Consider the following 23,963-nt stretch of genomic DNA (forward strand, 5'->3'; position numbering starts at 1 on the left):
ACTGCCAGGAGAATGTATAAGGTTGCTAAAATCTCTACTGTGTTCAATTTTGCTTCTTCACTTCTATGTCTTTTTTTGTGTTTTTTGTTGTTGTTTTTGTTTTTCGAGATAGGGTTGTAGACCAGGCTGGCCTTGAACTCAGAAATACGCCTGCCCCTGCCTCCTGAGCGCTGGGATTAAAGGTGTGCACCACCACGCCTGGCACCGCTTCTATGTCTTAATGCTTTCACCAACAGTAATAGGTTGCTGGAAACATCTTCAAATTGTACTGGGTAGGGCTGGAGAGATGGCTCAGTGGTTGAGAGCACTGACTGCTCTTCCAGAGGTCCTGAGTTCAATTACTAGCAACCACATGGTGGCTCACAACCATCTGCAATGGGATCTGATGCCCTCTTCTGGTGTGTCTGAAGAGAGCAATAGTGAATACATAAACATAAAATACATAAATAAATCTTTTTTTAAAAATTGCATTCAGTAACCTTCAAGTGTTTTTTTTTTAAGTCAGCCCATGAGAGCTCAGTGTTCTATGATTATACTGGTGGGTAAAAACAAACAAAAAAAGCAGGTCAGCTACTGCTTTATAAAGGACAACAGCTGTGCACTGCTATTTCATGTTTTATTTCTTTGTTAATTATTGCCATCTTATCCCTAATAATTCTCCTATTTCTATTGCTGCAGCCTATGTTCAGCCTTCAGCAGCGGCAGCAGGAGCAGCAGCAACACCACCACCTCCATCAGTGGCAACACCAGTGGCAGCACCACTACCACCTCCTCCTCCACTTCCTCCTCCTCCTGCTACTCTTCTTGAAGCAGGAGATGCTTCGGGGTTTCCTCTTCCACCACCACCACCGCCTTATTCCTATGATCCCAGTGGAAGTGATCTGCCCCAAGGTAGTGTATTTTTTGAGATTTGTTTCAGGTTATTTAGGTTTGAGAGATGGCTTTTGAGTCTAGAACATTTTCTGGATGGTTGATTGGGTACAGAACCAAATGAGAGTGATTTGAGAATAAAATTCGAGGTGACTAACCAAAAGGAGCAACTGTAAGTATCTTGTACATAGATGACTGGTAGATAGGTGGATTGAATCATGACTCTTCCTCTACTTCTCTTTTGTAGATACATGTCTTTTCTGAAAGAAATTTACAAATGAGTATTGTTTTTTCTCAAGTATTTCATTTTAAATTGGGAGTTAATATTAAACGTTTTCATTAATATTACAATTTTCTACTATGTCTTAAATTCTTTCCTCGAGTATATGAACTTATTGACTTGTTTGATACTTGCTATCCCAACTGAATTTTGGGGATATGGAGAAAGCTTCTATTCATCTGATCTGCTTTGGATATCTGTCAGCCTTGTATCCTTTCTTACCCAATCAGCAGTCATTTTTCCCATTGGAAGTTCTTTGTTGCCCGAGTTTGTATTACTCAAAGAGAATTGTAATTGTAAGTCGTTAGCAGCTTGCTTATACTTTCTTGCTTCCTGATTTTTTTTTCGAGCTGTTGCTTTTTTTCTGAGTTCTTTCCAGTTTCTGAAGTAGTCACCTAGATTTTCTCCTTTTTCCATATAGTGTGTCTTTGTAGTCTGTTCTAAATCTACTTAGGATTGCTTGGAAATACCTCACTTCGCAGTTTAACTTTCAAAGTTAAGGTCTCTAATGAAATTCCTCATCTTTTCCCTCTTGTCTTTCACCAGTCAACACAAACATTTATTCCTCTTCTTGGTTTCATATTTTGTAAGTATTATTGTTGTTTCTTTCTAATTTAACCTAATATCTAAATCCTGATTCCTTTATTCTGTCAACCTTTTGTGCCCAAGTAGTATTCACCTATCACATAATGCAGATTTTCTATTTTCTACATTTATTGTGAAGATACTCATGTAAATACTATTTTTTTAAAAAATGATAGTTGCCAGGAAGATTATGTTGTTCAGTATTCAACTGTATTGTTTTAACACTTATTTATTTGCTCATTGTTCATTTTGCCCTTCTGATTAGAAATTAATCCACCTTGTTTTTGATGGCTTTAAAGGTAAATTGTATATATTAGTATACCTCCAACCATGATGGATAATAAATGAGTGTATATACACAGTGGAATACTATTCATCTCCAAAAAAGACAAACTCCTGTCCCTTGTGTATGAATCTAGAGGACATACATAATATTTGGTAAAATAAGCCAGGCTCAGAATGACATATACTCCATGTCTCAACTTACTTGTGACGTGTGAAAACATGCTTCTTATCTCATAGAAATACAGAATAGGATTGTAATTCCTAGAGGTTGAGAAGAGAATAGAAGGATAAGTGAGGGAATATAGGTCATTAGGTACAAAATTATATATTATTATATTTGAGGACTATGTTTTGATGTTATACTTGTACAGTAGGATATATAGATTATATAATTCAAAATAACTAAAAAAAAGATTTTAAATGTTCTCAACAAAAGGAAATGATGAATATAGTGGTAATAAATATGGTTATTTAAACACATTTCATTGCTGTACAGTGATTTATTGTACAATGTATTCATGTATTGAAAGATTACATAATTTGTTAATATCAACACAAAAATCAAATGTTACCTATATAACCCTCCCTCCCTCCTCTCCTCTCCTCTCCTCTCCTCTTCTCTTCTCTCTCTCTCTCTCTCTCTCTCTCTCCCTCTCTCGGTTTTTTCGAGACAGGGTTTCTCTGTGTAGCCCTGGCTGTCCTGGAACTCACTCTGTAGACCAGGCTGGCCTTGAACTCAAAAATCCCCCTCCCACTGCCTCCCAAGTGCTGGGATTAAATGTGTACGCCACCACTGCCTGGCCACACTTGTTGTTTTTTTTTTTAAAGATTTATTTATTTATTATATGTAAGTACACTGTAGCTGTCTTCAGATACTCCAGAAGAGGGAGTCAGATCTTGTTATAGATGGTTGTGAGCCACCATGTGGTTGCTGGGATTTGAACTCCGGACCTTCGGAAGAGCAGTCGGGTGCTCTTACCCACTGAGCCATCTCACCAGCCCCACACTTGTTATTTAATTACAGTTTTTTTTTAATTAAAAAAAAAAAACAACTTAGGAGGCAGAGGCAGGCGGAACTCCAAGTTTGAGGCCAGCCTGGTCTACAGTGTGAGTTCCAGGACAACTAGGGCTACACTGAGAAATCCTGTCTCAAAAACAAACAAACAACAACAACAAAAAAACCCATTCTTTTTCTGCATGTCTATATTTGTATACGTGCAGGCCAGAGAACAAAGTCAGTGTGGTTCCTCAGACATTCTTTTTTTCCCCCTTAGAATCACATTGCCCAAGAGCTTAGCAAGTAGGCTAGGCTGTCCAGGTAACTAAGGTGATTCCTACCCAGCTTTTCCAGGGCTAAGGTGAGAAGTGTACACCACCATCCCCACTACAGTTTACATGAATTCTGGGGCTTGGTCTTAGTTCTTCACACCTGTGTGACAGATAGTGTATGTGTCACCTCCTTGCTTTCCTCTTGGCCCATCCGCATTTCCCCTAGATATCATTCTTGGTCTGCTCTTTTGTTTTCTACATGCATTAGTTTTACCTGCTTTGGATTTTTGTATAAATGTAGCCAATACAGTGTGTAACTTGTAGAATGCTTCTTAAACTGGGCATAAGTATTTGAGTTAGTTCATCAGTGTTCTTTAAATTAGTGTCGCTTGTTTTTTTTTTTTTATGTACTACTTAGTTGAATATTCCAGTTCCATTTTTTTTAAAACAATTTTATAAGTTATTTGAGAATTTCATAAAATGATTTTGAACATATTCACCCTCAAGTTCTTTCCTTCCATCCTTTCCTACACAATTGAGGCTGTTTTTTTCTTTTCCTTTTCCCATAGAATCCAGTTTGTGTTGCTCAGCTATTCTTGAGATTGAAGTCTGTTCTGGTGTGTGGTCAGCCCACCAGAGGTCACATTGTTAAAGAACCCACTTCTAGAAGCTGTCAGTGCTAATAGCGCCTAAGCTAGTGATGGACTTCCAGATGGACCTTTTTTCTCGATGTTGGGATTTCGTCAGGCTAGAGGTTGAGCTTTTTTATCACCACACCATGTAATAGAATGGATTTCATTCATTCTGACATTTTTGTACTGTGAATCATTTTACTTTGACCACATTCCTGTTATCATTCCTCATACTTGATGCCCCCACTGGTTACTTTTTTTTCTAGTTAGTTCCCTTCAGCTTTTATGTGCTATATATACATGTTGTTATGTATAGTTAAATCTAGATTCACATGAGGCAAAATATGCTAATTTGTCATTCTTTTTTGTTTGTTTGTTTGTTTTTGTTGTTGTTTTTTGAGACAGGGTTTCTTTGTGTAGCCCTGGCTGTCCTGGAACTTTGTAGACTAGGCTGGCCTCGAACTCAGAAATCCACCTGCCTCTGCCTCCCGAGTGCTGGGATTAAAGGTGTGCGCCACTATGCCTGGCTTTCTAATTTGTCATTCTAAAACCCCATTGATGTTTCATTTTCCAGTTTGTCCTTTTAGTACATCAAATACAGTTGCAATTAGGGTGTTAACCCAGCATGAATGACTGACAGTAACCCCTTAAAGAGTTCTAAGCCAGGCGTGATAGTGCACGCCTTTAATCCCAACACTCAGGAGGCAGAGGCAGGCGGATCTCTGATTTGAGTTGAGGCCAGCCTGGTCTACATGAGGGAGTTCCAGGACATCCAGGACTACATAGAGAAGAAACCCTGTCTTGAAAAACCAAAAACAACAACAAAAAACTTCTGAAAAATACCTTTAAAAGTAGATTCTCCATATGAAAGGAAATATTTGTCTGAGTCTGGCTTATTTCGCATATGATCTGTAATGCCATCTATTTTCCAATAGATGTCATAATTTTATTTTTTATGGCTGAATAAAACTATTGTGTATATATGCAACTTTTTCTTTATCTATTCATGTATCAATAGGTATTTAGGCTGGTTCCAGATCTTGGCCTTTGTGAGTAATAGCATGTCTTTCAGGTTCATCCTTCTTGTAATAGGTACCAATACTTAACTCTGTTTATAGTTGAATAATCACTGTATGTTTGTGCCACATTTATTATTTATCAATTGATGGAGATTTTGGTTGTTTCTACCTTTAGACTGTCAGTGACATTGTCATAAACATTGATATGAAGGTTTTTGTGGTGTTTATGTGTACTAAAATTTTTGCTTCCTGCTTTTCTCATATTCTTTAGCTTGAGCATCTGGATTTATATCCTTATATATGAAAATACAAAATGATTCTTACAAAATGGCAAAAAAATGTATTTCCATAGGGAGACTATGACTTAAAAGAGACCTTTTCCAGAAATCCATCTCTTAGTTGTACTTGGGCTATAGTAATAATAAAAATAGGCATGGACCCAGGTCAGTCACAGTCAGCTAAAGACACTTATGGATGCGATTCAAATACTGAGAACAGAGCTAAGGAGTTTGCTAAATGGTAGAATTTTCATTTAGGGTTCAGTCCAAACATTAAAATAATACAAACAAAACAAGAATGCTATGAACAGTTCCTCTTCTGTCCATTTAGTTTTAGTACATTTGAGTTGACTTCTATACTTGGAGAAGTTTTATCATCTTAGTTAGGCTTCAAATCATTTTCACCTGCCTTGCTTGCTGTCCCCCTCTCTTTGGACTTCTTGGGGGAGTGTGTTAAGATATCACACCAAGATGAGTTGTTACATATTATGCCTGTTTGCTCAATGGGCATTAGTAGAGCAGCACTTTGTACTGTGGAGTACTGCTAGTGACTGAGGTGTGGTTGTAGTAAAATTCCATCTTGAAACAAACAAGAAAATGTCGTTTCTAGCTTAGTAGTAACAGGATGGCACTCTAGTAACATCTGTCTAATACTAAGAAATGAAATTTGTATTGAGTGATTAAACATTGTGTCCCAAAATAATAATAGCTATGCCAAGTAAAATATAGTCCTTTAAAACACTTGAGAGTAGTGGTACTTTGTGAAATGACTATGTCTCTATAGCTTTTAAGAGATAATTCAGATTGCTTATGCCAATCTCATAAAATTTATTTATTTTTTTGTTTTAGATACAAAAGTTTTGCAGTACTATTTCAATCTAGGATTACAGGTACGGATAATAATAAAATCATTTCGATAAATCCTATTCAAATGATATATGTTTTGAGAAACCAAGGGTCCTGAACTTTGAAAGCCAAGAATACTGTGAGTGTCTAAAAGGTCTTGTTGGGTTGGGGATTTAACTTAGTGGCAGAGCACTTGCCTAGCAAGCATAAGGCCCTGGGTTTGGTCCTCAGCTCTGAAAAAAATAAAAATTAAAATAAATAAATAAATAAAAGGTCTTGTTACTCTCAAGATCTCTGAAGATTATGTGGGTCAGTTTTCTACTTTAGCATTCACTGTGTTACTATAAAAGAGTGTTAGAGAGAGTGGGGACTGGGTTTTAAACAGCACAACTTCATATATATTAGGTTAGGCTTCATATTTATATACCAGCCTTTCAGTATTACATACTCAGAATGAATGGATTTATTGTTTACTTAGTAGCTTATAGAAATTTTTGTATTTTAAATGAAATAAATCAGACCTAGTTCAAGAATATTTAACTTTTTATAGCACCAACTTTGGATTCTTGCCAAATTCTTCCCTGAGTTTTAGAAATGTAGATAGTAGCATACATCTTCTGATACCATTGATAGGTTTGCTTTGTGGAACTGGGATCATTGTTCCCTTAAATATACTTCACTTGTAACTAATATAACCTATAACCAGATAGCATATTTCCTGAAAAGGAATGATGTAGATGAATATTTTCCAAGAGACTATTGGTCTCTTGGAAATGGCTTAAGTAGTTGGTAGTACCTTGCTATAATTTCCCTGAACCTTAGACCTGAGCAGAAAACTTTCTTCTCTATATAAGACACATTTAAATTAAGACTAGTGAGGTATTTGAAATTATCTTTTTAAATGTGTTCTAAGAGTTATTTACTTGTCCTTTCAGTTACTATTCTCGGTTGGGGACTTAGTTATATCCACAAAAACACCAACTCCTAGTATTCACAGGAATACTAGGAGATTAATAGATGGCTTAATGCTTTTTTCCTTCGTTATATAAAAACTAATAGTGTTCATTATAGTATATTTATATAGTATAAAATATGAATCATATTATGAAATTTATAACCATTTAACTCAACATGAGTAGCTTTTTTGTCTTTATTTTTTTAAGATTTATTTATGTATTTTATGTATATGAGTACTCTGTATGTACATCTGTATGCCAGTAAAGGACATTGGATCCTGTTATAGATGGTTGTGACTTTAAATATTTGATAAAAAGCTTGTATAGTATTTTGCCATGGATTCATAAGTGTTCTCAGCTCTATATTTTTGAATACATAAGTTTCTACTAGTTTTTACTTTAAAAATGATGCTATTTGTGACATGTTTGTAAAAATTAATATAATTGACATGTTTGAACACAAGTCTTTTTATGTGTTTGATTCCCTTAATATGATTTTCTAAATGCATCCCTAGGTATAAATATGAACCATAAGTGGTGCAAGAGATCTTTTTTTTTTTTGTGGTTTTTTGAGACAGGGTTTCTCTGTATAGTCCTGTTTGTCCTGGAACTCACTTTGTAGACCAGGCTGGCCTTGAACTCAGAAATCCACCTGCCTCTGCCACCCGAGTGCTGGGATTAAAGGCATGCCCCACCATGCCCGGCTGGTGCAAGAGATCTTAAAGTTTTAGTTACAAACAGCTTTCTACATATCAGATATTAGAACACCTGAGAATCGACACGTGATTTCTTTAAGATAGGAACTTACATACTTTAAGAGTAGCTAACAATAAGGATTTGCAAGTCTTCATTCGATACCTTTTCTTGCTCCAGTGCTATCATCACAACTACTGGCAGTCCATGGTTTATATGCCACATGTGCAGCAGCTGCAGTTGCAGCCGCAGCCACAGCAGCTGCCGCAACAACAGCAGCCACAGCAGCAGCAGCAGCAGCAGCAAGAACAGGTTCATGGAGAGAATTATCCAGATTGTACTGAGCAACCCCTCGTAGACCAAAGTGTTTCTCAGGTGTACAGTGATGTGGAGAGAGAGGATGGCACACAGGCAGATGTATCAACAAATGGTGAGTATGTAATGAGATTGATTACCAGCAAAAATGTCAGCTGGATTTTTTTGTGTGTAATAATAGTGTTCAGATACTTTAAATCAGTTCATATGCATTTAGACTATCAGTTCTGAAAATGTAATATGTAGATATTTTGTGATCCTTGAGGCTCTTTGAAAATATCCTTGCTGGAAGCCAAGTAGTATTACTAACACCACAAAGATTTTATTTGTTCTTTCTCTTTGCACTACTGGGGATTGAAAACGGGGCCTCATATATTCTAGGCAAGTGTTCTACCAAGTTACAGCTCCATCTCAATCTTGGACTTTCTTAGTTACTTTTCTTTTTAAAAGAAAGATTTATGGGGCTGGTTAGATGACTCAGTGGGTAAGAGCACCCGACTGCTCTTCCAAAGGTCCTGAGTTCAAATCCCAGCAACCACATGGTGGCTCACAACCACCTGTAACAAGATCTGACTCCCCCTTCTGGAGTGTCTGAAGACAGCTACGGTGTACTTACATAAATAAATAAATAAATCTTTAAAAAAAAACGTTAGGTACCTAAAATACACGTTAAAAAAAATTTACTTTATGTATATGAGTACACTGTAACTGTATGGATGGTTGTGAGCTTTCATGTGGTTGTTGGGAGTTGAACTTTAGGACCTCTGCTCACTCTGGTTGGCCCTGTTCAGTCAGTCCCTGTTCGCTCTGGCCCAAAGGTTTATTTATTATTATAAATAGGTACACTGTAGTTGACTTCAGACACCCAGAAGAGGGCATCAGATCTCATTATGGGTGGTTGTGAGCCACCCTGTGGATTCTGGGATGTGAATGCAGGACCTTCGGAAGAGCTCTTACCCACTGAGAGATCTTACCAGCTCCTCTTAGTTACTTTTCTATTGCTGTGAAGAGGCACCATGACCAAGGCAACTTAGAGAAGAAAGAGTTTATTGGGAGCTTGCTCACAGTTCCAGAGCATTAGTCCTTGAACATTATGGTAGGGAGCATGGCAGCAGGCAGGCTTGCATGGCACTGGAGCAGTAGCTAAGAGCTTACATCTACATCTGATACACAAACATGAGGTGGGCTGAGTATGTGCATGAGTGAGGGAGAGGGAGAGACGGAGAGCACTAGCACTAGGGAGCTCTAACTGGAAATGGCCTGGGCTTTAGGAGGGCTTGGGGAGCATGAACAAGCACTGGAAATGGCCTGGGCTTTTGAAATCTAAAAGCCCATCCCTCCTCTAACATGGTTTCATCGCCTAACCTTTCCCAAATAGTTCTACCAGCTGTGTACCAACTATTCAAATATAGAACCCAGTGGAGGCCATTTTTATTCAGACTACCACATCAACTTTGTATCATTTGCATTCAAGGAACTACTGGTACCATATCATGACACTAGCCCCAGACTGTGCTAATATACCAAGTATGCTTATTAGTGCTACACTCAGCATAGGATTGTGGATTTTTTTGTTGTTGTTTTGAAGAGGTTCTTTAAACCAAAACAAAGATCTAACTTGGACCACATAGTGGTGATGGTGTACCCTAGTAATCCCAGTACTTAGAAGGCAGAAGCAATCTGACCTATTGAGATTGAAGTCAGACTGGTCCACATAGTAAGTTCTAGGACAGACAAGGGTATACAGAGAAACAACAAGGATATCTGAAAAAAACAACAAAACAAAACCCCTCAAAATGAACCCAAGTCTTTATTCTTGCTAATTGTGTTTAGTTTTCTTCATGATAAATACAGGAGCTAGTCATAAAGCACTTCTATAAGTGAAGTTTGATTTTAAGAGTTTATTTATGGTGCACACCTTTAATCTCAGCAGAGGCAGGCAGATTTCTGAGTTCCAGGCCAGACTGGGCCAGCCTGGTCTACAAAGTGAGTTCCAGGACAGCCAGGGCTATACAGAGAAACCCTGTCTCAAAAAAAAACAAAAAAAACAAAAAAAAGAGTTTATTTATGTATTTTATATATATTAATGTCTGCATGTATGCCTGTACACCAGAAGATGGCATTAGATCCCATTATAGAAATTTGTAAGCCACCATGTGGTTGGTGGGAATGGAACTCATGGCCTCTAGAAGCATAGAACAGCCGCTGCTCTTAACCGCTGAGCCACCCAGGAGTTTTAGTCTTTGTTTGTTTTTGAGACAGTGTTTCACTGTGTAATAATCCTACCTGTCCTAGAACTAACTTTGTAGACCAGACTGGCCTTGAACTCACAGAGATCTCTCTGCCTTGAGTGCTGGGATTAAAGGTGTGTGTCACCACTGCTGCTACTTTTAAATATGGCCTCAAACTCAAGATCCTCCTGTTTCCTTCTTTGGCAAACCCTGCTGTGTATGTCACCACAACAGGCGAGTTTGCTTACTCACTTAAGGAAACATACTTGAGAGTTATTAGTAGACTGCTAACACAACATTTTTTTTTTACCTTGAAAGGATGATAGACAAATACTGTTGGCCTGACCAACATTTTTCCCATGAGAATGTGGGCCTGTCATGTCAGAGAAAAAAAGCAAGTTTTCTTCCTGAATTTACAGTGAAAGAAAATTCTAGATTTGAAATAAAAATTAGAGTTTTTACAAATTTGAGCTTGTAATCATGTAATCATGAGCTTAACAGCTTCCCAGTAATTTGAAACTCTTTCAATGAGTTAAAGAAATAGGGTTTTTTTTTAATGATCTCTCTCTCTCTCTTTTTTTTTTTTTTTTTGGTTTTTTCGAGACAGGGTTTCTCTGTGTAGCCCTGGCTGTCCTGGGAACTCACTTTGTAGACCAGGCTGGCCTTGAACTCAGAAATCCACCTGCCTCTGCCTCTTGAGTGCTGGGATTAAAGGTGTGCGCCACCATGCCCGGCTTTAAAATGATCTCTTAACTCAGTAAAATTACTACTGGAAAAGTTACCAGTAGTTGTTACCCATGCCTGATTTATTTGTATGTATCAATACATGCTTTTGAAATTTTTTAATTTGCAAGTTAGATCCTCTTTTGCTAACCTTGTAGATACAATCACTTACTTATATCTGAAATGTTCATGTCAGGGATGATGGCACACTTCTTTAATCCCAGAATTCAGGAGACAGGCAGGCAGATTCCTGAGTTTGAGGCTAACCTGGTCTACAGAGCTAGTTTCAGGATAGCCAGGGCTATGTAGAGAGACCTTGAATCAAAAGAACAACAAAAACAACCCAGATTAAAATGTTCCTACTTGCAGTTACTTAGATTTTTTTTTTAAATTTATTTTTGTGTATGGGCGTTTTGCTTGAGTTCAGAAGATGGTGTTGCGGATCTTTGTGAATTGTAGTTACAGTTGAGCGATCATGTAGCTGTTGGGCATTGAACCCAGGCCCTCTGGAAGAGTAACAAGTGCATTTAAATGTCTCTGTGAACTTTAAAAAAATGTTTGAATTAGAGAGACAGAGACAGAGACAGAGACAGAGACAGAGAGAGAGAGAGAGAGAGAGAGAGAGAGAGAGAGAGAGTGTGTGTGTGTGTGAGAGAGAGAGAGGTGTGTGTAAATGTGTTTGACTCTGCATGTGCATACCATGGTGTGCGTGCGTGCGTGTGTGTGTGTGAGAGAGAGGTGTGTGTAAATGTGTTTGACTCTGTATGTGCATACCATGGTTCACATGCAGCACTCAGAGGACAACCCAAGGAAGGAGTCAGTTTTCTCCTTGTATTCCATGGGTTCCTAGAATGTTGGTTGGCAGCAAGTGTTCCGAACCATTGACCATCCTTGCTGGCATGCCCGGATGTCTTTTTTATAATCAGTGATACATTTATTTTTTCTTGTAAGAATATTCATTGACATTTCGTGACATTTTATAATAGAGTATATATACTATATCTGTTCTTCATTTCAGATACTTTTCCCATTGCTGATGCTGTACCTATCCCTCACGGAGCAGTCTACTACCCAGTAATGACAGAGCCCTATGGATCGCCTTTGTCGGGTTTTGATTCCTATGTTCCTGTTGCATCAGATTATTCCAGTGTTGCCATGTGGCATCCAGTTGGTGCAGCATATGGTGCTCCTGCACAGATCCATGGTGCTATGAATCCCGGGCCAATTGGCTATATGCTTCTCCCTAACTCACCTCATTATACACCTCAGAATTAAGATTAGGCAACATGAAATACTTCTTGCTGCCATCTTTACTGTTATGGTTCATAAATGTTTTACATTAGTTCTTAAGTGGTTTAGTTGGGAAGAATGTTAACTATGTCTTTAAAATTATTTTACTTTTGAAGTAAAATATTTCTTTAAGACAAAGACATACTACTTTTTGTTATGAATAAGAAAATTGCAACGAATGTACAACTAGTCCTTATAATGGGCAAGTTCATTGGAGGCAGCTTCCTGTTAGCCAGCGTGTTAAAACTTTATTAACTGATGGTGCCAACTGAGAAAAGAAAGGAAAAAATAACAAGCTATTTTCCTATATGACACATCTTAATCAATTATTTAAAAAGTTAGTATGATTTGCATTTTTCAAGACATTTAAAGAGACAAAATATTCAACCAAACAGGAGCCTGTGCTCCTGGGTATTTGTTTATATTACTTGAGAGTTCTTCAGATTTCCTTTTAAGAGTCGTCAGAACTGAATTGTAGCCTGATATTAACCAGTTTTGAAGGCACATGGTGTTCTGCTTTGCATTTGCCACCATATGGTATTATTTAATACTGGATTTACATAACTGTCCTACCGCACAGTATTATAGTATCCTTTGCACAATTTGCAGTAAATAAAAACTAGCATGTAAAATTGCCAAAATGAGTGGAGTTTCTTTTTGTAACAAAGCGAATACCAGATGTTTGATTGTTTCAACATGTTTCCCCTGACAGTGGTTACAAAAGAATGAATTTATACCTTGAATTGGTGATGAGTAGTTGTAAGGCCACTAAAGATGCTATTTGAGTTCACCCCCATTGCAGTTTGTACCTAGTATGTCTTGTTCTTTTCTCCTGAGAATATTCCTGTTCAGGTTGTATTTTAGTGTTTTAAATTTTTTTAAATTAAAGTTATTTTAGTTAGCCTGGTTAAGTATTGAGTTTCTTTATGCCACTTTTAAACATATTTTTGTTAGTCCCCATAATTTGCTTCTTGTTTTCTGTCCTTTCCTGTCTCTGGCCCCATGTACACTCCCACCTCAATAGTGTGCCTTTCCTCACAGCACATACATTCTTTTGTCTTTCTTCCCTTCCTAACCCTGCTGCTATTTTTAAAGCACAGTCAAGGTTTATTGAAGGTATTTTAAAACAAATTTTAAACATACGGACTAAGAGAACAATAGACACACCCTGGAGCATGACTCTCTTTTTTCCTGTTATTTCTTTTACCCTCCTCATGAAAACTTAGGTTACTTACAGTAGTTTTTATAAGTCACCATTTGTCATGTCGTAGCACTTTGTTTTTAGGCTTGTACTGTCTCCTAAAGCATGCTTGTGTCTGACTTTGTGTGAGGCACAATTTATCACCTCTTTTACCCATCTGTCTTTTGTGTATCCCAACAAGTTTCCTATTGACCAGTTCTCTGGGGCTTAATTTGTTCCAAGTATTTTGCTCATCACACACAGGGTTGCAACAAAACGTGTTTATAAATACCATTTAAAATGTCATTATTTTGTGCTACATAAAAGTAACCATTCTCTGACATTTTTGAATGTCCCAAACATTTCTAAACTCCATAACTCACAGCAAGTGAATTCATCTGTCATTGGTTCACTAAGGAGTCCATAAAGAGTGTTTTAGAATGGATTGATGCATTTTGTTTGAGAACATGGGTCTGGGATTCAATTGCTTTTGAGGTACACACTTCTGGCATAGGTTTTTCGTTGGATGCTTTTATTACTTCAAACTTGTAAGTCGTTGCCTTACCTTATCTTCCATCACCAGTTTATGCAGCCTGATTTGATAATTATCCTTAAATGTTTAAACCATTGTGTAATGAGTTTGTTTTGTTATTAAATTAAGTTTACAGTATTTGTTAACTTTAAACCATATACTGCTTTTGTGTTCCGGTCAGTTTTTTCTTCTTGTTGTGGGTTGAACAGGTTAGGGTAACCTGAATTGCTGCACAAGTCTGGGGTACTTATTGAAGCTAGCTACCAGAAAGAAAACAAGTAACTTGAGAAGTCAACTCAAAAGACAAAAGTAGAAGCACAGGCAGGCTACATATTTAGGGGGTTGTGGGTGTTTCTATCCATGGCTGCATGCATGCGGAAACCTGAGTACAACCTCCAATATCAGTCCTCAGAAGCTGCCACCTGATTTTCTTTTGAGACAGTCTCTGGAACCTTGGATTCAAGTTAGGCTAGACTGAAGCCAGCAAGCCCCAAGGAGCCGTCTGTTTCTGTCTTCCCAGTACTGCAAATAAAAATGTACACAGCCATGTACGGCTCTTGTTACATGGGTGCTTGAGATCCTCAAGGTCCTGTGGTTAGCACTTTGCTGACTGAGCTCTCGAGCCAAACCTTTCGTGGATCATCTCTTTAGTTGTCATTGAGACTCTAAAACCTAATCCTGTCTTTTCTGTATTGTTAACCAAATAGTAACTTCAGATTATTGCGAGGGGGGGGATATAAAGGTTCTATGACTGGTTTGGGACTCCTTTCCTGATAAAATCTGGTCAAAGTAAAGGTAAAGATCTAAGTAATATCCATGGCAAGAAAAATAGGCTTGTGTATATTTATTCTCAAAACTAATTGTGGCTCTCTGCCTTGATTAAGAGCAGATGAAAATATTGAATCTATTTTACTGTTGAAATTCAAGACTTGTGAATTTAAAACATCTTTCATTTCCTTAGAGTCTATAATCAAGGCATAACCATTTAATTATCTTTGGAAATGAAATATAAACAAACAAATTATGTTTTAATGTGAATACCAGTCTTTCAAAACCCAATTCAGATGTAAATCTCCATGAATAACAAAATGGTCCATTGGGGAGGGAAGTCGAGCTGGAGCTGAACCTAGGCTTTCCCACTGTGGGACAGCTTTAGTCCATTTTACAGGACATATCTTTGAAGCATTTTATATTTCCTCTTACAGTAAAAGTCTAAGAATGTAGAAGAACTAATGTGCAGTGAAAGACAATCCTCTAGTTCCCACCCATTCCCAGTTTATAGAATATTGAATTTCAGAAGAAGCAACTTGATTTAGAATACGTCTTTTAGCTGAACTATCAATGACAGTTTTCCTTATAAGACTTGTCAGGAGCGAGTGGAAAACGTAGTTTCATGAGTTTTAGTAACTAATGTGTTTTTAAACCATTTTGGAGTGATTAATCCCTAAAGCTTAGGCCCACTAATACTATTACCTACTTTTGCCTTGTGCTAGAGAAGTTTTATAAGAATGCCATGATAACTGACCATATGGTGCTTGCTTCTGAAGTTAGTAAGAGTCCAGGTTTTTTTTTTTTAAAGATTGATTTATTTATATGTAAGTACACTGTAGCTGTTTTCAGACACTCCAGAAGAGGGAGTCAGATCTTGTTAAGGATGGTTGTGAGCCACCATGTGGTTGCTGGGATTTGAACTCTGCACCTTTGGAAGAGCAGTTGGGTGCTCTTACCCGCTGAGCCATCTCGCCAGTCCGAGTCCAGGGTTTTTAATGTTCTTATTTTTGTTGGTTTTGTTTCTTTGGTTTAAAGACAGAAAGTGTATAAAGTCAGTGGGTAAGGTTCAGGGATGTATCTGAGAGCGGTTGGGTGAGGGAAACATCAAAATATATAGTATGATTTTTTTCATTTAAAAAAGTCTTAAATATTCAAAATAAATTTGTAAGGTTTTAGAGTGATTGTCATAAGGTTCATTTAGATCTTGCTAAGACATTTAGGAGATTAAAGAAGGCTATCGGATAGTTAATTGAGTACTTAAAGTTTTATACTTCTCACGTATATTCATAGTTCTAGGTAAAACTACTTTTTTTGAAGTACATAGTCCAAGCATGTAGTTGAAATTGAGGTGAGTGAACCATTTGGTTTTACTATTTCAGCACTTAATGGTTAAAAACTTTTTACATAGAAACTATAGAAATTGAGATAATGTTGCTTCTCACACAGACTTCAGAATATTTTGAACTACAGTAGTCTTCTTTTAATGTTTTTGCAGGTTAAATTATTATTTGAAACCCAATGCTGTTCATCAACATTTATTAATAGGTATAAATGGTTACATTGGAAAAGGAGGAACAAACACCTTATTTCTAAATAGCCATACATTTTGTGAGAGGGCAAGTAAATGCTTTATTTTTCTTCATACTGAAGCTAAAAACACACAAAATTATTATACAAGTTTTTCACACATTTCAGGTTGACACTAACTTCACACTTCTTACAGAAAATATTTAGGTAAAAGTTGTTACTCCGGTTTTTAGCTTTTAAAATTACCCATAGAGCCAAAATGCCATTTACACAAACACTGGAATTTCTCTCCCTTTTCATAAACTCAGGACGTAAAATTTTAACCTTAATTTTAACAAACATTCTCTCTATGTTGATGTAAGGGAGAAAATTTGATAAGCATAGCCTCTGTTTTCTAGTTTTTCTTTCCTATCAACTGTTAGGCTGTAACTCCAAATTGCAATCACTGACTAGAAAGCAACTTCTTATCCCCCTTTTATAAAATTTTGAAGAAATAGAATCCATAAGCAGTTAGAATATTCCTCTCTCCTTGAATATTACTCCTAGTGTGCACATGAAAGTATAAAAACATATCCATGTATTTTCTCTGGGGAAAGTTGTATTTAGTCTTATCTGAACTGAAAATGATCCCAGACAAGGTCTGTTATAGTTGTACCATTGAAATAAGAGAACATGGTCATATTGCGTTTAAAGGGGGAATTAGATAGTTAAATCCGGAGTTATTTATGAAATTATTTCCTTTAACAATTAAGTAAACTAATGCAGTTGACGGCCTGGGTTTAGAACTCTCCTTGTGAACCTACACTAACATGGATTTTAGTGCCATTGGTTCTAGAGGTCATAAAAACCACTTTAAATTCTGACTTCTGCTCCTTCCCAAGTATGTCAGGTCTAGTTGTCACTCCTGTTGAATACAGCAACTGCCTTCATTGTTTAAGGACAGTGCTATGGTGAAACTGTATTGTAAATAAAATGGTTAGATCATCTATAGAAATACCTACTTTGAACATAGTACTTTTGGATGACTTTAGAATTCAACTAGCTGCCTTGTCTTTCTATTTGAGCCCTGTCTCATTACATCTGCTACTATGAATGTCCAGTCCAAAAACTGTCCCCTCCATTTTTTTTCTGTAGAATCTTGAGGGCTTTTTAAAAATTCATTTGTCCTGTTAATCCTGCTAACAGCCTACTTGCAGAATGTGTACATGATAAAACGTGTCTTTTGTATCACTGAAGATCTAGAAAGACAGTTGTCAGTTTGTTTAGAACTTGGGCCATTGGGACTCTTGATGGAGTTTGCTATTTAAATATAAGGATTTCAGGGGTTAAATTTTGATGGCTCCCTAATCAGTGGAGGGTCTCTACTTAAGTCTGTTGTCCTTTAAAATTTCCCTCGGAGGCATTGTATTTATTCTTGTGAAGCTGCCACTACTCCAAGCACATTGAAAGTTGATTTTAAGTTGCAAAAATCAATTCTGAGCGTGAAGATGATGTAGCACCTTAGCTTGTTGCCCGTATCATTCTAACATTTAATTCTTCTGTTTCTTCACCCCATTTTCTCAAAGTAAAGCTCCAAAGCCACCGACTAGCACCTTCTCTGAACATACTCATGAGCTGCTAAGCTCACATGGCAGCATTAGGAATTGTAATGTCTTATGTATACAAAAATTCTATGCAGATTTTCTTTGCCAAAGTGTATATATTCCTTGGGATAGCTTTTTCTGATCTAAGTGTTTTCTTTCCTCAGAAGTAGAAAAGCTAAATTGGATAGTTTTTGCTTTAACAGCTCTACAGAGGATGCTCTTGTGGCTATTGATTTTAGCACATGCCAGGAAAAGTACTAAGTTAATACTGCTTCCTCACCATTCAAAATTCCCAAGTAGGATAACAGCAAGGTCAGAGGCCCTCGAACTAGAGTTCCAGACAGATTGAGCTGCCATTTGGGTGCTGGGAATAGAATCTGGGTGGGCCCTTTGGGTGCCTTTAAGCACCAAGCCCGTCTCTCCAGCCCCTTTTAAAAAAAAAAAAAAAAAAAGGTACTGCAGACAGAAAGCTGGGCTGAATGTTGAAGTTCTCTATCCCTGAAGTGTTTTTAAACAATAGCTGATTAACAGGGTAGAAAGATGCCTTTCTCCTTCCTACCTTTCTCCTTTTTGGTATTAGTTTAAAGTTAATATGTTGCTATCACCAACATGGTACTTAGGACAATCCCTGTTTAGTTTTAACCTTCAGAGTAAATGAGACCTTAACATAGCTAGTGACGTCCTAAGCCCACATCACAAAGATGATAACCCTGGGGTGATCTGTACTGCAATGTGTTCCCAGGAAATATGGCACTGGTGTCTTTCAGTAGCAGAGATTGGCTGTTGTGGTATATCAGTTCTCACCTTTCAGAATATAATAGAAGACTGCTTTGGAGCATGGCTTCATGCCTTGCTACCCTGTTTTCTGACCACTAGAACAGTTATGCCTAGATCATCAATAGTTGGTGTATTGGTGAGAAAAATGTTTTGATTATATGTTTTATGTTGGCTTTGTTGGTATGAGTTAGGATTATAGTTTAGGTTTGTTTATTTTCTATACAGTATTTCTCAAGGTTTATTTATTTACTTGTTTGTTTGCTTATTTATACACAGTGTAGCCCTGGCTGTCCTGGAAATCATTCTGTAGACCAGGCTGGCCTCAAATGGAGAGATCCTCCTCCCAAGTACAGGATTAAAGGTGTGCCCCACCATCACTGGGCTTAAGGGTCATTTATTTTTTTTAAAGATTTATTTATTATATGTGAGTACACTGTAGCTGTCTTCAGACACATCAGAAGAGGGTGTCAGATCTCATTATGGATGGTTGTGAGCCACCATGTGGTTGCTGGGATTTGAACTCGGGACCTTTGGAAGAGCAGTCAGTGCTCTTAACTGCTGAGCCATCTCTCCAGCCCCATTTATTAAGAATAAAATTTACAGTTGGGAAAGTTGAAATTGTGACTTTAGACCTCTTTTAGAAAGTAAGCTGTCTTTGTGTCAGAGCTATTTGTGATAGTCGCTCTTAGTAAAGTAGGGCAGCAGTTGGATTTGAATAAATGAGCACTTCAGATAAGACAGATTATTTTGGAACAAACCCTTGCCAGCCAAATGGATGCTGATGGATCTTACTCTCCTAATTCCTTTTTCTGAGTATCTGAGTTGTATCCAGCAGCACTTCTGCCTCCCTTGCCCCTAATTTGGCTCATCTCCACATGAAACACTTTCCCCATCATTCACCAATGCTAGGGATAGAGATGGAAAATCAGTTTGACATAAACTACACTGTCAAAAGCAAGCTTACACATTTACATTGTTTAATAGTTCCCCCCTTCACCTCCAGCAGACATCATAAAAAAATGTGAAGGAGTCCTTGGTGGTGGTGACCTTTAAAAAGACCAAGTGGTACTCAACAACCTTTTTTTTTTTAACTTTTCTGCCATAGATATTGTCAATTTCTACAAGCCAAGCATATGTTGGTAAACCCATGTTTGTTCAGCTGTTGTTCTGTGATTCTCAGTTCTAAGATGATTACTATATGCACATTAGCTTCATTTTAACTTATATTTTGATTAAGTACTCCTTGCCTATGGGAAAGAATTGGAATGTATAAATGCAGCTTTCTTGGAAGGCAGAACTTAGACCACAAGTACAGTTCTACAAATCCACTAGGATTATTATGTTATATATCCAAGAGTTCACACATGCGCTTTCCACTGTCTCCCAGGAGATACTGCAGCTGCAACCTCAATTCGGTTATCTGAACCTACATGTGTATCTGTTGGGTTTTCTTTCCAGAAAGCAATTAATTAAGTTGAGGTGTATTTCCCCCCAAATTTTAACACCTCAATAAGTTGTCATTTTTCTGATAAAAATATTTCAAATCCAGACTTTAATCTTAGAAATGCTTTTATATCAATGATGATTAAAACTATCCACAGTAGATAGGACCCTATAAATATACCAACTAATTATTTTTCTTGCCAATGTATGAGATGTAGTAACTATTAGTTAAAGTACAGTAAAAGTTTTTTTTTTTTTTTTGAAAAAAGTACACATCCTAAATACTAGTTTTGATACTCTCAAATTTTAAGGTATGGTAAGTTAACTGAAATAAACACAGGAAATTTGCTAACTTACTATGTGGTACGCACTGTACAGTAAATATCTCATTGCCACAGGTTAAGAAACTAACACACATTTAGGAAACAAAACCTCTACGTTTCCCACAATTAGTAGTTGCAGTGTTTAAAAACAGAACAGAAAGTCCAGTTCTACCTAGAAACCACAAATTCTTTGGAGTCTAGTCTCCCTTTAATGCTGTTCATCGGCCCAGCATGGGCAGCGCGTAGCACTGAAGAGCAATGGAGACAGGTAGGTTGATTTGCCTTATCTGATAGCTGGTAGGGATTGCTGACCTTATCTCTCAGCTCTGTGGGGAGATGGGTGTGAGATCCTGAGGCATGTCAGGGATCTATGCGGCAGCTATGGTAGCAAAGTGGCACCTGGAGCTTCAAGGAGGCAAGGGTGAACAAAACAAAGCAAAGGGGTTAAAGCACCCAACCGCACCCCTGCTCATTAGGGGCAGTACCCCTTCAGTTGCTTTTTAGATGGATTTAGTATTTATAGATATAAAAAGGCAAATGATAATAACAGTGAAACAAAACATGAAGAATGTGGCTAGAAAAGACCGAAAGTAATAGGAGTTTCACTCCTTGGAGGGGGGACAGGGAGGGAACCATATTTAGGGTCACCTCTGAGAACAGGGAAATTACAAATATTCTCTTGAATGCCAGAATAGATGATGGGGATTTGACTTAGAGCCGAGTTGTAACTTGTTCTTCCTGTCCATCACCCCATTTGTGCATGAGCAAGTCACAAGCCTCTCCCCAAGTTTCAAATACGTCCTCTGACGAGTCCAAAAGTTTCGAATTTGAGGAGCAGATGCCGGATGCACAGTGAAGAGAGCTGGAACAGGCTAGGGGGCACTCACTGCTCCGAGCAGCAGCCCCCCGGATTTCACCTAGCTCTACCTCGCTGAGGTTCATCTCACTTTGAGAACAGGCCTCTGCCTTCCCTTTCTCCATCTGAGAATATCGGATGTCCTGCCACATGTAATGCTGCTGTGCAATGCCATCAGAGATTGTGTACATTGGCTCCGAAGTAGGTTCAGATGTCTGACCATTGAACTTGGAGAAGAAGAGACCCAGTTTCTTGAAAGAGGGACCCATGAAGGACCGTTTGCTTGATGACTCGGCTTTTGGTTTTCCTTGGGCGCCACTAGCTCTTGGCACGGTTCTGATGAGAGGTGCACCGTGGCAGGCCTTTTTCTTGCAGCCTACATTGAAAGAGACACTCTTAGATTTGGCCCGAGCCCCACCACTGCCGTCATTGGTATCATCCCTTTGAGAGAAATCAGCGCTGCTAGTGGAGAAGCTTCTTCTTGGATGTTTCCTATTTCCCAAGAGGTCAAGCACTTCATATCGAAAGCTGGAAATGTCCTGCTTTAATTCCTAGCGAGGGAGAGGATACAGGAAAAAAAAGTCGCCTTTAGTTTAAAGAAGACACTCAGAATTTTGTGTTGGCTAAGTTGTACCTAGTAATAAATCATGAGGCACACATTATACTTTTCTCTCTTTTTTCTTCCCATTCCACATTATACTTTTCAAAATCTTCCATTAGTCAAACACAGAAAGACTGTTCTGTCACAACTAGAAGAATTACACAGTGCTAAGGTTGATTACAGAACCTCTGGACAAGAACATGAACTACCTAATAATACCTAGTAAAGTGGTAACTGGCCTGGAGAAATGGCTTAGTGGTTAAGAGCACTGGCTGACTGACCAGATGACCTGGGTTCAATTTCCCAGCACCCATGTCACACCCATGTCACACCTATCTCACAACTGTAACTCTAGTTCTAGGGGACCTGACGCCCTGTTTTGGCCTCCACCTACACCAGACACACAGGTGGTACACATGCATATATGTAGGCAAATACAGGCAAAGCACCCATACACACAAAAACTTAAAAATAAAGTGCTGACAGTTAAGCTATGCCCTTATGAAGTGTCTCTAAGTTAAAGGACAACTGAAGAGGCAAAGACCTTTAGGGTCCAGGAAGGAAACTGAAGAAGTATCAGGTGATGCTGCTATTGCTTTGGGATAGGGCAAGGAGTGTGGGGGGGGGTGGCAGTCATACAAATGCATATGAATTGCCTTCTCTCCAGTTGTTTGGGTACCACTAACTTGTTTCTTTACAAACCATCTTTCCAAAGCTTAAAGCTAATCACATTATCCTCCTGCTTAAAATATCTTACTAATGTCACTGTCTGAGGAAACACTATAAATGCCATATTACGTACTCCACATTATGTACAGGGATTTTTCTGTACCTCAACCTCTTTATCTCTCTGTTTTTATTTTTCCCAACTCCCTCCACCCCCAGGCACTCCCTATTCTCCTGGACTGACACACTGTAATAACTTAGCCAAGTGGTCAGGACATTGGTCTTCAACAGGTCAATCCTGTCTGGATTAAGTAGAATTCCAGTGTCCCTCACATGTTCATGAATCCTATATCCTGGAATGGCTTTCTTATTTTAGGTCCCATATATCAGGAAGGATAGCTCTTTGTGTTGTAAAGCTATCCTGTTCATTGTGGGATGGTTAATAGCAACACTTTCTGTACCCACTAGATGCCAGTATGACAACTTAAAACATTTCCAGACACCCAAAGGTGCCCTGAGGACATAACTGCCCCTTTGTGAGAATCACTCTTTTAGCTTGATACCAATGTTAGGAAAATTCTACTATTTAATGGTAGTTTCTGAAGAATTGAAATGTAATACTACACTTTTTGGTCCTGACTCTCCCATCTTTAAGAGAAGGCCTTTAGGTCTCCAGGAATTTCCTGTTTGTTGACCTCCCTAGCCCTTCCTATGCATTCTTGCTGTATCCTTTCAGCATGTCATGCTCACGCTGAGAATGTCAAAAGAAAGGATGTAGCCGGGCAGTGGTGGTGCATATCTTTCATCCCAGCACTTGGGAGGCAGCGGCAGGCAGATTTCTGAGTTTGAGGCCAGCCTGGTCTACAGAGTGAGTTCCAGGACAGCCAGGGCTACACAGAGAAACCCTGTCTCGAAAAATCAAAAAAAAAAAAAAAAAAAAAGGAAAGAAAGGATGTTTAGGATGGCTTCATTTTGTTTGGAAAACTGATGGTGATGGACATTCGTAAAAGCCTTTCAAAGAACCACAGACGTAGGGGATGGGGGTAAGAAGCATTTACCGCTCCTGGGGATGAGTCTCCCCTGCCCATGCCCAACGCCCACCCACCCCACTGGTTGTCCAGTGCAGAGTGGTCAGCTCTGAATCTATATATGCACAAACAGCAAAATCAGACCCAAACTAGTTGTATTTACATATGTTTGCACATACATGTTAATGCACATGCACACACATGTATGAAACGATGAAAATTAAAGAAATTATCAACTTGTGAGTGGGGGTGTATGGGAGAGATATGAGGGAAAAGAATATACTTTTATTTGAATTACAAGTTGTTTTTTTTTTAAGAAAGGGAAAAAACTAATCTGTTGTACTGGCTAGTTTTGTGTCAACTTGACACAGCTGGAGTTACCACAGAGAAAGGAGCTTCAGTTG

The 23,963-nt window shown here is 38.2% G+C and overlaps 2 protein-coding genes across 2 annotated transcripts in view; one reads left to right on the plus strand and one right to left on the minus strand.

Moving 5' to 3' along the window:
- Alg13 (ALG13 UDP-N-acetylglucosaminyltransferase subunit) overlaps positions 1-12,257 on the plus strand; it is a 54,555-nt gene extending 42,298 nt beyond the window's left edge. The window contains 4 exon segments of the mRNA XM_021188813.2: positions 679-891; positions 6,068-6,108; positions 7,894-8,143; positions 12,001-12,257. Of these exon segments, the coding sequence (XP_021044472.1) occupies positions 679-891; positions 6,068-6,108; positions 7,894-8,143; positions 12,001-12,257 (761 nt within the window).
- Positions 12,258-19,196: 6,939 nt separating this feature from the next.
- Trpc5 (transient receptor potential cation channel subfamily C member 5) overlaps positions 19,197-23,963 on the minus strand; it is a 290,726-nt gene continuing 285,959 nt past the window's right edge. The window contains exon 11 of the mRNA XM_021188239.2: positions 19,197-21,815. Coding sequence (XP_021043898.1) covers positions 21,120-21,815 — 696 coding nt within the window. The 3' untranslated portion in view covers positions 19,197-21,119. The remainder of the gene's footprint in view (positions 21,816-23,963) is intronic.

The sequence above is a fragment of the Mus pahari genome, chromosome X (genome assembly GCF_900095145.1).
Source record: "Mus pahari chromosome X, PAHARI_EIJ_v1.1, whole genome shotgun sequence".
Lineage (NCBI taxonomy): Eukaryota > Metazoa > Chordata > Mammalia > Rodentia > Muridae > Mus > Mus pahari.